Raw genomic sequence first — 11,818 nt, 5'->3', positions numbered from 1 at the left:
CCCCCCACTGGGGATGTGCCCGCAACCCAGATACATGCCCTTGACCGGAATCGAACCTGGGACCCTTCAGTCCGCAGGCCGACGCTCTATCCACTGAGCCAAACCGGTTTCGGCTTTTAATTCTTATAGGTAAAACGAGATGGAAATTATAAGGCAGATAGCTGTTGAGAACTCTCTGTGCCTTTGGTCCTTATCAAAAGCAATCTAAGCATCATTCAGATGTTCCCCGCACAACTACCTTTCCTGGGAAAGGTAGGTTCCTGAGGACTGGGTAGTCCAGGTGCCTGAGTTACCTTGGCTCACTAGGTCCTAGGAGTAGACATGATGGAGAAAGGGGGCAGATGCCAGCCCTGCACAGCCATTGGTCATGGGTGTGCTTGGGGGACTGTTTCCTAGAGGAGGGCATGTGGTGTCCACAGCCTCGTTCTCCTACTTTCCTCAGGACAGAAAGGGTGGGCCAGTGATTACATCCTGTTACAATTCTTTGACTGCCTTTGGGCCAATCAATGCTAGATATGCACCCTCCCCCCCCCCCTTAAAATGTATTCTACTCATTCCCTTCTTTGATAGAATCACTGGAGAGAAAGCAAGTACAATTTGTAGACACCAAGAGGAACCAACTCCTCATAGGGACTTTCACAGTCCTCTTCCTTTGTCACTTATGTATTCTGTCTTCTGGGAAGGGCCGCTCTTAGAACAATAGACAGCAGTGGCAGCCAGCTGTTTTCACTTGTTTCTGATGGAAAAATAAAGCCATCCTGTCATGGTGATATTGAATCTCCAGCCCTTAAATGGATGTCCCAAGAGACTCTGAGTCAGTGAGTCCTGCTTTTTGGGACAGTCTCAGTGACTATTATCCCAACCTAACTGTTAATAGTGACACCCCTTTTTCACTCTCAAAAATGACCTGTTTATATAGTGAATTAGACAGTACCCCTCCTCTAATAATCATGTGTGACCAGGCTGTTGAGAGGCCCAAGAGACCTCCATTCACCTGATACAATTGATTTAAGTGAAAGAATAGATCACCAAGGCTATTAAGAGTCAGAAAAACAAATTGAAAAGTCCCACAAGATACCATGACCAAGAATGGCACCTGAGGACTAAGTCCCAGACTGGGTACAGTAGGAAGAAAGGTGAGCAGTTCATGAATATAAAATGAGGAAAGTAATGTTACCAGCTTCATAGGGTTGTGGTCAAGATGAAATGATTAATGCTGAAAGGAGTTTGGATCTGTTCTGGGCACAAGTAATGTTACTACAAATTTTAGTTCCTGTGATTTAACCAAGAAAATTTATAATTTATTCTTTGCAGAAGATAGAAAGGGTAATTATGTGTTATTACAGTAACACATTATTATTATTTTTTTAAATTAAATCTTTTTTTAAATATATATTTTATTGATTTTTTACAGAGAGAGGAAGGGAGAGAGATAGAGAGTTAGAAACATCGATGAGAGAAACATCGATCAGCCGCCTCCTGCACATCTCCCATTGGGGATGTGCCCGCAACCCAGGTACATGCCCTTGACCGGAATCGAACCCGGGACCTTTCAGTCCGCAAGCCGACGCTCTATGCACTGAGCCAAACCGGTCTCGGCTAAATTAAATCTTTATTGTTCAGATTATTACAGTTGTTCCTCTCCTCCCCCACCCCCCCCATAGCTCCTCTCCACCCGGTTCCCACCCGCCCCTACCCTTACCGCCCTCCACTGTCCTCATCCATAGGTGTACGATTTTTTTCCAGTTTCTTCCTGCACCTCCACACGCCTTTCCCCCCCGAGAATTGTCAGTCCACCCCCTTTCTATGCCCCTGATTCTATTATATTCACCAGTTTATTCTGTTCATCAGATTTTTTATTCACTTGATTTTTATTTTATTTATTTATTTATTTATTTTTTGTATTTTATTTTATTTTTTTAATTAAATCTTTATTGTTCAGATTATTACATTTGTTCCTCTTTTTCCCCCCCATAACTCCCCTCCTCCCAGTTCCTGCCCCACCCTCCGCCCTCACTCCCCACCAACTGTCCTCATCCATAGGTGCATGATATTTGTCCAGTCTCTTCCCGAATCTCCCACACCCCTTTCCCCCCAAGAATAGTCAGTCCATTCCCTTTCTATGTCCCTGGTTCTATTATGATCACCAGATTATTTATTCATTTGATTCTTAGATTCACTTGTTGATAGATGCATGTTTGTTGTTCATAATTTGTATCTTTACCTTTTTCTTCTTCTTCCTCTTCTTAAAGGACACCTTTCAGCATTTCATATAATACTGGTTTGGTGGTGATGAATACCTTTAGCTTTTTCTTATCTGGAAAGCTCTGTATCTGACCTTCAATTCTGAATGATAGCTTTGCTGGGTAACGTAATCTTGGTTGTAGTTCTTGCTATTCATCACTTTGAATATTTCTTGCCACTCCCTTCTGGCCTGCATAGTTTTTATTGAGAAATCAGCTGATAGTCGTATGGGTACTCTCTTGTAGGTAACTAACTGTTTTTCCCTTGCTTCTTTTAAGATTCTCTCTTTGTCTTTTGCTCTTGGCATTTTAATTATGATGTGTCTTGGTGTGGTCCTCTTTGGGTTCCTTTTGTTTGGAGTTCTCTGTGCTTCCTGGACTTGTAAGTCTATTTCTTTCACCAGGTAGGGCAAGTTTTCTGTCATTATTTCTTCGAATAGGTTTTCAATATCTTGCTCTCTCTCTTCTTCTGGCACCCCCATAATTCAGATGTTGGTTTGCTTGAAGTTGTCCCAGAGGCTCCTTACACTATCTTCATATTTTTGGATTCTTTTTCTTTTTGTTTTTCTGGTTGGGTGTTTTTTGCTTCTTTGTATTTCAAATCTTTGACTTGATTCTTGCGCTCCTCTGGTCTGCTGTTGGAAGTTTGTATAATATTCTTTATTTCAGTCAGTGTATGCTTAATTTCTAGTTGGTCCTTTTTCATATCCTCAAGGATCTCACTAAATTTATTGAGGGTCTCACTAAATTTATCAGCGGTTTCTAGAAAATTCTTGAAAAACCTTATAACCGTGGTTTTGAACTCTATATCCAGTAGTTTGCCTTTCTCCATTTCTGTCATTTGTGACCTGTTTCTTTGTCTCTGCATTTTGGCTGCTTCCCTGTGTTGATAGAGTGGCTTTCTGTGCTAGGTGTCCTATAGGGCCCAGTGGCTCAGCCTCCCCAATTACCTGAGGTGGACACTCTTGGTGCACCCCTTTGTGGGCTTTGTGCACAGTCTTGTTGTAGTTAAGCCTTGATTGTTCTAGGTATCACTGGGAGAAATTGACCTCCAGGCTAATTGGCTGTGAGAATCAGATGTGTCTACGGTGGGAGAACTTCTGTTCTGGAGACACCCTTCTGGGGCAAGACTTGCTTCAGTGGGGCTTTGGTGCTCACTAAGTCTGCCCCCTGAGTGTGTCCCTTATGGATCTGAGGAGTTGTAATCTGGATGGTCGCAGTCTGACCACTGGGTACACTGGCTCTTGGGTCTCTAAGGAGGTGCTAATTTAGCCTCTGCCTGAGGCTACCCAGAAGGAGCTACAAAGAGATCTGCAGATTCCCTTTCCTTGTTTGGGGTTTGGAGGTGCCCAGATGAAGCTCAGCTGTGAAGCAATGCAAGCTGCTGTGGGACCTTGGGCCTTCTTTTGGATGTTCTGGGTCTCTCTGACCCAGCTGCAGTTTGTTAGGTAATTTTAGATTGCAAAGGGCCAGGCCATTCATATGCAAAAGCCTCTTCCCACAGCTTGGGTGGGGCAGGGTCTCAGGAAATCAACAGGGCGGAGCAAACAGCTATGGCTGATCCTCAGCCCTGCCTTAAGAGGCCCAGGGTCTCAGTGTTCCTTAGTAATTGCTGCAAGCACCTCTGAGAGACAGGTGCCAGACAGTCCAGTTTCTCCCCATATGAGTCTGGGTCCCCAGAGACTCGCCTGGAACTGGAGTTCAGAGTAGTCCAGAGCTTGTGACTCCCTCCTGATTGAAAAAGACAACTGTGTCCTCAGTTGCCAATTCTTTCCACGTGCGCCTCTGTACCTCTGCACTCTACTTCCGTACCTCCTCTGAGTCTCAGTGTGCTTTTCTCTTTCCTTCTAGTTGTAGAATTTCCACTCAGTCAGCCTTCCTGTGGTTCTGGGTGATGTCGGTTTTGTCTTTTAGTTGTATTTTCTTTTAACAATCTTTTTTTTAAAAAATACATTTTATTGATTTTTTAGAGAGGAAGGGAGAGGGATAGAGAGCTAGAAACATCAGTGAGAGAGAAACATCGATCAGCTGCCTCCTGCACATGTCCCACTGGGGATGTGCCCGCAACCAAGGTATATGCCCTTGACCGAAATTGAACCGGGCACCCCTCAGTCTGCAGGCTGACACTCTATCAACTGAGCCAAACCGGCGCTGGCTAGTTGTATTTTTGAAGTGGTTGTGCAAGTCAGCAATTTCAGGTGTTTACCTATGCCGCCATCTTGGTTTCTCCCAGTAACACATTATTAATACATTAATAAGTAAGACTACCAATCAGAATGACAGAATTAAAGATTAAGGTTTCATTTTACAGGACATAAAAATGTTTTCTTTTACATGACATACCCCCAACATTAACGTGTGCTATGTCCACCAATGTACATGTACACCAGCGTTACTGCAGACTTACCCATAACAGTCTAAATTTAAAAAGCCTAACTATCCAACCACATAGAATGGGCTAATCAAGCATGGTATCCTTATACAATGGAATATTATGCACTGATGAGCAAGAGCAAACTATTGATATAAGCAAAAATGGATGAATGACTCTAATAGATATAATGTTGAGTGGAAGACAGCCAGATACAAAAGAATTCTTTTTAAAAAAATTTATTTGAAGATGAAAAGCGGGCAAAACTAATCTATAGTGATGGAGGTGAGAATGTGGCTTGCTTTTGGTGGGGGGTCTTACCTGGCAGAGGGCAGGAGGCATCCTCTGGTGTGCTGGAAATATAATACATCTTCATCTTATGGTGGGAACATGGGCTTTTGGACGTATAAAAGTTCACTGAGCCTGTAAGTTGTATTTCAATGAAAAAAAACATTAACAATGAGATCAGTGGGCCCTACCCGGTTTCACTCAGTGGATGGAGCATCAGCCTTTGGACTGAAGGGTTCTGGGTTCAGTTCTGGTGCAGAGAACAGGCCTCGGTTGCAGGCTCAATCCCCTGCCCTGGTCAGGGTGGGTGAGGGAGGCAGCCGATAGAGGTGTCTCTCTCACATGGATGTCTCTCTCTCTTTGTCTCTCCCCGTCCCTTCTACTCTCTCTAAAAAACAGTGCAGAAAATATCCGTGGGTGAGGATAAGATTAGTGGGAAAATAGATGCTGAAAGCACATGTAAGTCAGGAAGAGCTGCCAGTGCCTAAATTGCTCAATCAATAAATATTTACTGAGTCCTGCTAGGACTTGCATGTCAAGGATTTCTTTAAACTAACTCATTTGGAAAAAAGAAATATCATGATGTCTTAATTTTTCTTTATGTGCTTTGTTCTGTGGAGATTTTCATAATAATTTCATGTACTTGGTATTTGATGAGTCTATCCAATAGTCTCTCTCTGTCAGGGCACAATGACTGTTCTTTCTGTGATGGCTGCTTGACATTGATTCCATGTTTCCCTGATAGATGGGGCGTTTTCTCCAAGTACCTCTCACTAGTTGGTAGCAAAACCTGACACAGCTGTTCTCACTGGTATTATGCAGAAAATAATCTGAGGCTTGTTCAGTGCTGACTCCCCAGCCCCACTCCTCCTCTAAGATCCTGGCTCAGTACCTACGAGAGGAGGGTCAGGAATGCACCCTTTCTACAACTTTCCAGCAAAGTGAAATGTGGGTGGGTCATGCAACAAATTCTGACCTACACTGATCCAAGGGAGAAGAGAGCCTTTATTGTGTGCAGAAATACTTAGCCACTGCCCCACAACCCTTTTTCGAAACTAGTACACAGAGAATATCATAAAGAGCAATAAGACATGAAGTTGAAAGTGCAGAAAAATTGAATTTGTCAAATTTCAATGGAAAATTGATAAAATATTCAATTGCCAAATTAATAAGATCGGCTTCAGTTCCACATGTAAGGAGCTTGGAAGTCACCACTTCATCCTAACAACAAGCGAAAAGCTGAACACAATGGAAAATCAAATCTTCTTGGATTCATATGAGAGGTGAGGACACAGGGCACACCACTGCCCCTGCAATTGGAGACAGATGGATCCAGGGATCCCGGCTCACTGGAGTGTGGGAGCTGAAACCGCTGGGGAACCTGAACTAGAATTGGTGAATTGCTGGAGGCTCAGCAGGGGTAACTCTGAGAGTTAAAACCTCTAGGGGGACTCAGTTATCGGGGGTTCTCTACAGTATTGTGAGATTTACCTTCAGGAGCTCCACCAGGTTCTCACAACAAAAATATTTTAGAAAAAAACCCTCTGTCTTCCAGCAGGGGGTGCACTCTGTTCTCAACCAGGCCTGCCCTCAGGGGAAACTGTGTGATGTGTGTAACTGACCTGGGGAAGGGAAATAACCAACTCCAGCCCACTCTAGTTATCCTGTTCCACTCCAGGGGGATAAGAAACCTGAGAAATACTAGTGAAGAGTTCCACTCTGGTGACCTCATGTAACCTTAATTACATCCTTAATCCAAATACAGCCACAGGGGAAGTTAGGACTTCAACATACACATTTTTCTGGGGGGCGGGGGTTGGGGGGTTGGGGGAGGAGGCAGAGACATAATTCAATTCAGAGCACTGGCCCTTTCACAGCTAGCTTTCAGGGAGTTCAGAGGCTCTCTAGTCCCTGCCCCCACGTGGTCTGTGAGTTAACAGCAACCCTGGGCAGTTTCCTGTCAGGTTTCATTGGAGGAGTTCTTGCTTACCAGCTGTGACTTCTGACTCCCAGCAATCATTATCAGCCTTCCAATGGGCTACAGACTTTCCAGCCTGGTGTATTCTTTAACCCCTTAGCAGTTGAATCCTATTATCAGTTAATAATCCTCTTATGAAAATTTCCCTCTTCAAATGACCACCTGGTTTCTGTCTCCTGAATGGACCCTGACAGATAAGAGGTGTCTTCTCTATCCTGCTCTCTCCTCACTACCAATTCCGCGGTTTTGAGCTGGTTAATATGCAGAAGCTGGGAGGAAATACTCACAAGTGAGGCGGCATTATATCTGCATTTAGGCTTGAGATGAGGCAATAAAAATACCGTGGAGGAAAACTGCTATGGAGGCATTTCTTAGATGGCAAGGACAGAAATTGATTAACAACTGGATTTGCTCAGAGATGAACAGAATGTCAAGGTGGCAGTTGCTAGAACAGGATCCCATGGTCTAATCCTCCCATGGCTGTGTCTCCCGCCCCCCAGACAGAGACCACTGAGCGACTTAATTTTAATGAGATTAAGACCCTGGGAGCAGAGACAGTGACTGGACAAAATTGACAGGGAGTTAGGAGGCCTGGACATGAAAGGGCTTGAAACAGCACAAAGCAGAGGGGAGAGTTGGTACAGGTGTCTGCCCTATATGACTTGAGATTGTATCCCCTACACCCGAACATGCAGGCACAGGCGTGATCCTCTCATGGCTGTCCATCCATCACCCCATGGTATCAATGACCAGTCCTTATAGGAAATAACAACACACAGTTTTTAACATTCAATCTCTTAAGCATTTATTAGACATCCATTATGTGCCCTCTGTCAGCATCTGGGGATGTAGAACTCAATGACTCAGGGTCCCTGCCCTTAGGGGCTCACAGCCCCGTCTCCCGAGAGCAGAGAGAAGGAGCTCAGTACTTGTCAGGCAGGCCGTGAGGTCTGTAGCGATTGGGGTATTGGCCACTCCGGCCCCATCTGTTGGCTTCCTGGTCGGCCAGTGAGTCCGCCAATCCATGGCCGCTGTCTCCATGCTTAACCAAGTCAGTGAGTCTCGGATAAGTCTCTCTGAAATCACTGGAACGGAGGAGGACAGGTAGCAGGTGAATCAGGGCATGAGGAGAAGCAGCCCCAGCCTCCCCTTTCCAAGGGATGAATGACTCTGGGAGGAGCCTGGAATGAGGCTAAGCACTGACCCTGCCTGGGCACAGCCCACTCTGCCCTGGGATGACCCCCTCCCACTGGGTGAACAGCACCTAGAGCGGAGGGTGGGAATCAATCTTTGGCCCTAGTTTCTAGTTTTGGGGGACAGGCCCACAAGCCATTGTCTGGCTCTGCTGGCAGCCCAGGCCCTGTGCTGGGCAGGGATGGAGAAGGTGGAAGGAAGAACATGAGGAGGAGCCCAGAGACCCAACAGAGTCCTTCTCTAGGGCTTACAACTCCACTTCCCCAAAGTCAGCCAAGCTCTGCTCACCCATCCAGCATCCCCAGGAGCCAGGTTACCTGATCACTTCAGCAGCCCAGGCTCCTCCAGGTCCCCTTTGGGCAGCATCATAGTTCCCCCGGGCGTGGAAGTATTTGTCTGAGTTTTTGTAATTGGCTTCTCTCATGTCAGAGTAGGCTCTCCACATGTCTTTGGCTCCTGGGAAGGAAAGGACATGGCACTGAGGCATCAGGTGAAATATCCGAGAACCGTGACACCCTTTAGAGAAGAATCAAGGGAGAAAATGGACCACTGACTCAGTTTCACCCTGTGGTCTCAGCACCCTGGAGACCACAGGTTGAGAAGAATATTCTCCAGGCCCAGTTGGCTTCCCCAGGTGACTCTAAGGAGAGACATTTCGGTGGGGGCACAGCTGGGCTGTACCTGGTGGCCTGATGCCTGTCATGCTGTCTGTGGGCTCCAGCTCACTGAGGCCTCTGGGGCATATGTTTAAAGGACACAGGGAGGCCACATTACAGAACAGGATTTCAATGTCAGCGCTGCTGAAATTTGGGGCCAGAGAATTCTTTGTGTTCAGGGCCTTCCTGAGTAAGGTGGGAGGCTCCCCGCATCCGGGCATCTCTGCCCAGTAGGTGCAGCAGCCTATCCCCGTGTGACAACCAGCAGTGTTTCCCACATGGCCACATGTCCCCGGGGCACCAAGGGGCTCAGGATCAAGAGCCTCTGGTATGTGGAGCGAACTACATAGGCTAGTGTTCAGGGGACTCGGTGAGCCTGGTGGTGACATGGGAAGCAGATTGTGAGAAAGGCACAGGCGGACAGCACTTCTGCCTGATGCCTAAGAATCGGAGTCTTGTGGACAGAATGCAGGGAATCCTGAAGTGAGTCTCTCTGAGTGTGAGGGGCATACGTGGCATCCTGGAAACCGCCCACATAGATTGGACTGAGGCTGTGAGCACGCAAGCGCTAGAGCAGAGGCCTGTATCTCAGCCTTGGCTGCACCTTCTCATCGCCTGGGGAGGCTGTGGAAGGCCGATGCCACATCTCAGGCCCATCACCTTAGACTCTCTGGGGTTGGGTCGCAGGCCTCTGTCGTTTTTAATGTGTCCAGGTGATTCCAGCAGGTAGCTGGGATTGGTGACCCCTGAGCTTTAGGAAGCGGTGCTCAGACACATCTTCCTGGCAAGAGCTGTGGCCTCCTGCACAGCTGGGTTCACACTCTGCCCTGCCACCTGCTGACTGGCAGGTAGTCCCTGGTCCCCTGAGTCAGCTGCTCTCAGCTTCAAAGTAGGGGAAGATGCCTGCCCACCAAGTTATTCTCCACTTAGACTGGTGACCAACTGTCCCAGGTTGACCAGAACTGTCCCTGTTTGCCTAGAACTGTCCCAGTTAGCACTGAAGCATCATGGAAAACTCCCTAGAGCCAGGCACACCAGGAGAGTTGGGTGCCCTAAATCGCATGCAAGTGCTGACTTCCTAGAGGGGGCTCGATGGATGTTCCCTTTGATCAGTTAAAAAAAAGCTGGACCAAGAAACCAGAAACGCCAATCAGAAAGGATATATGCACCCCTATGTTCATAGCAGCACAATTCACCATAGCCAAGATTTGGAAACAGCCTAAGTGCCCATCAGCAGATGAGTGGATTAGAAAACTGTGGTACATATACACAATGGAATACTATGCTGCGGTAAAAAAAAAAGGAACTCTTGCCTTTTGCAACAGCATGGATGGAACTGGAGAGCATTATGCTAAGTGAAATAAGCCAGTCAGAGAAAGATAAATACCACATGATCTCACTCATTTGTGGATTATAGAGAACAACATAGACTGATGAAAAGGGACAGACTCAAAGACTGAGAAACAGCAATCAGGCTATCAATCCCCAGAAGGAAAGTAGGGGAGGGCAGGGGTAAGGGGAAGAGATCAATCGAAGGACTTGTATACATGTATATAAGCCATACCAATGGACATGGACAACAGGGGGATGGGAGCATGAGTGTGTGTGTGGGGGAGGTTGGGGGTTAATGGGGGGGATGAGGACACATTTGTAATACCTTAACTAATAATAATAAAAAAATAATAATAATAATAATAAAAAAAAAAAGACTTGGGGCAAAAAAAAAAAAAAATTAAAAAAAAAGCTGGAAAAGGGTAGGAAACGGACTAAAACAGGGACATTGTCACCAACTACTGGAAGCCCCAGCAAGAGCTAAGCTGCAGGTCTCAGTACACTACCCAGTTAGGAAATGGAAAGGAGGGAGAAAGGAAGCAAGAGAGAGGGAGGGGAGGAGGGGAAGAAAGGATGGGTAACTTTAATCACATTTTGTGCAGTTTGGTCTGAGGGGAATAGTGTACCATTTCAAGTCTTAGTCTGCATATTCTAGTCAAACTTAGCTTTCAGCTGATTGTTCTTTCTCTATTAACTGATTGAAGTAAGACCTATGGCTTTTCCATCTGTTCGGTGAAAAGCTCCCAAAACACCTGGCACATTCCACCACATTGGGCAACACAAGCTAACACAGTGCTCCAACCCTGAAGGGCACTCAGGGTTCATCCTAGTGGTCATGTGTTCTGCACCCCACCCCCGCCCCCAATCCTCCGGTGACTTTACCATCATAAGCCTGGCCAAGGAATTCAAACCAGCCCTGGCTGCTGACTCCCAGGACCAAGGAGCAGAACACGAGGCCGGTGAAAAGCTTCATGGTGCTGAAATGAAAGGGGAGGGTCAGAGAGAAGTAGGCAAGATTGGCACACCTCCTTTGGGATTTGTATGTCAAAGACAGCCCGGCTGTGCATTTCCATTTGTTCTCTTGAGACGCTGGCTGCACTTCCTGGAAACATTGCAGTAGGACCTCACTCAGAGCCACAATGCTGAACCCATCAACCCTGAACCCAAGACTGTCTAGGAGTCACCAAGGTGGCACTGAGGGAGCAACAGAGCCGTTAGGACTAAACCCCCGGAGCAGCCTGTAATGACACCAGAAGCATTACCCTGTGCACTCGGCCGGCACAGACCCCATACAGCACAAATGCAGAAGAGAGTAATTATTTTAAATGAATGCACAGTCTTGCTGGAAAGAGAAAACAGAGCAAGGTTTGTAGAGCAGGCCCTCCTGGGAGTGGCCCCTCACCTGGTCTCTGGTGGAGCCGAGCTGCTGGTCCCTGCCTGCTGGGGACCGCTGGCTGCTATTTATTGATGCTGAGCCCTCCCTGCTGGATCATGTGGGTGCAGAGGGGCAGGAGAGAAGCCAGATTTGGCACCTGGGGAAAGTCCCTCTGGATCATTTCTCCTAAAAAGGTGCAAAGGACACTTACTGGACAGCAGTGACCAGTCTTCATGCACAGGTCATTTCCCCATTGTGCAACCCTGAAGAAATACAGTAGACTCGCTCTTCCCCGCAGCCATAGGTCAGGGGTCGCTCTGCTGTCAGAGTTGAAGGGGCCAAGGCAGGGCCCCTGGATGTGGAGAGGAAGGGTGAGGGGCT

At 46.9% G+C, this 11,818-nt stretch overlaps 1 protein-coding gene across 1 annotated transcript; it reads right to left on the bottom strand.

Annotated features, from left to right (window-relative positions):
* Window positions 1-7,693: 7,693 nt before the first annotated feature.
* Window positions 7,694-11,552, bottom strand: LOC118664896 (serum amyloid A-2 protein-like). Its single transcript, XM_036325591.1, has 4 exons — window positions 11,465-11,552; window positions 10,945-11,039; window positions 8,392-8,530; window positions 7,694-7,965 (listed from the first exon to the last, which is right to left on the bottom strand). The coding sequence occupies exons 2-4, from the start codon at window positions 11,033-11,035 to the stop codon at window positions 7,803-7,805; spliced, it is 393 nt and encodes a 130-aa protein (XP_036181484.1). The 5' UTR covers window positions 11,036-11,039; window positions 11,465-11,552; the 3' UTR covers window positions 7,694-7,802.
* Between the last annotated feature and the right edge of the window lie 266 nt (window positions 11,553-11,818).

The sequence above is a fragment of the Myotis myotis genome, unplaced genomic scaffold (assembly GCF_014108235.1).
Source record: "Myotis myotis isolate mMyoMyo1 unplaced genomic scaffold, mMyoMyo1.p scaffold_m19_p_10, whole genome shotgun sequence".
Taxonomy (NCBI): Eukaryota; Metazoa; Chordata; class Mammalia; order Chiroptera; family Vespertilionidae; genus Myotis; species Myotis myotis.
This window is presented reverse-complemented; position numbering and strand designations above follow the sequence as displayed.

What these genes read in the sequence shown, in the direction of transcription:
- LOC118664896 (XM_036325591.1), bottom strand. Translation starts at nt 11,035, where the DNA reads ATGAAGCTTTTCACCGGCCTCGTGTTCTGCTCCTTGGTCCTGGGAGTC. An exon ending in CCTTGGCCAGGCTTATGATG is followed by an intron (nt 8,531 to 10,944) that starts GTAAAGTCACCG and finishes TTTCCTTCCCAG; the next exon opens with GAGCCAAAGACATGTGGAGA. An exon ending in TGGGCTGCTGAAGTGATCAG is followed by an intron (nt 7,966 to 8,391) that starts GTAACCTGGCTC and finishes CCTCCGTTCCAG; the next exon opens with TGATTTCAGAGAGACTTATC.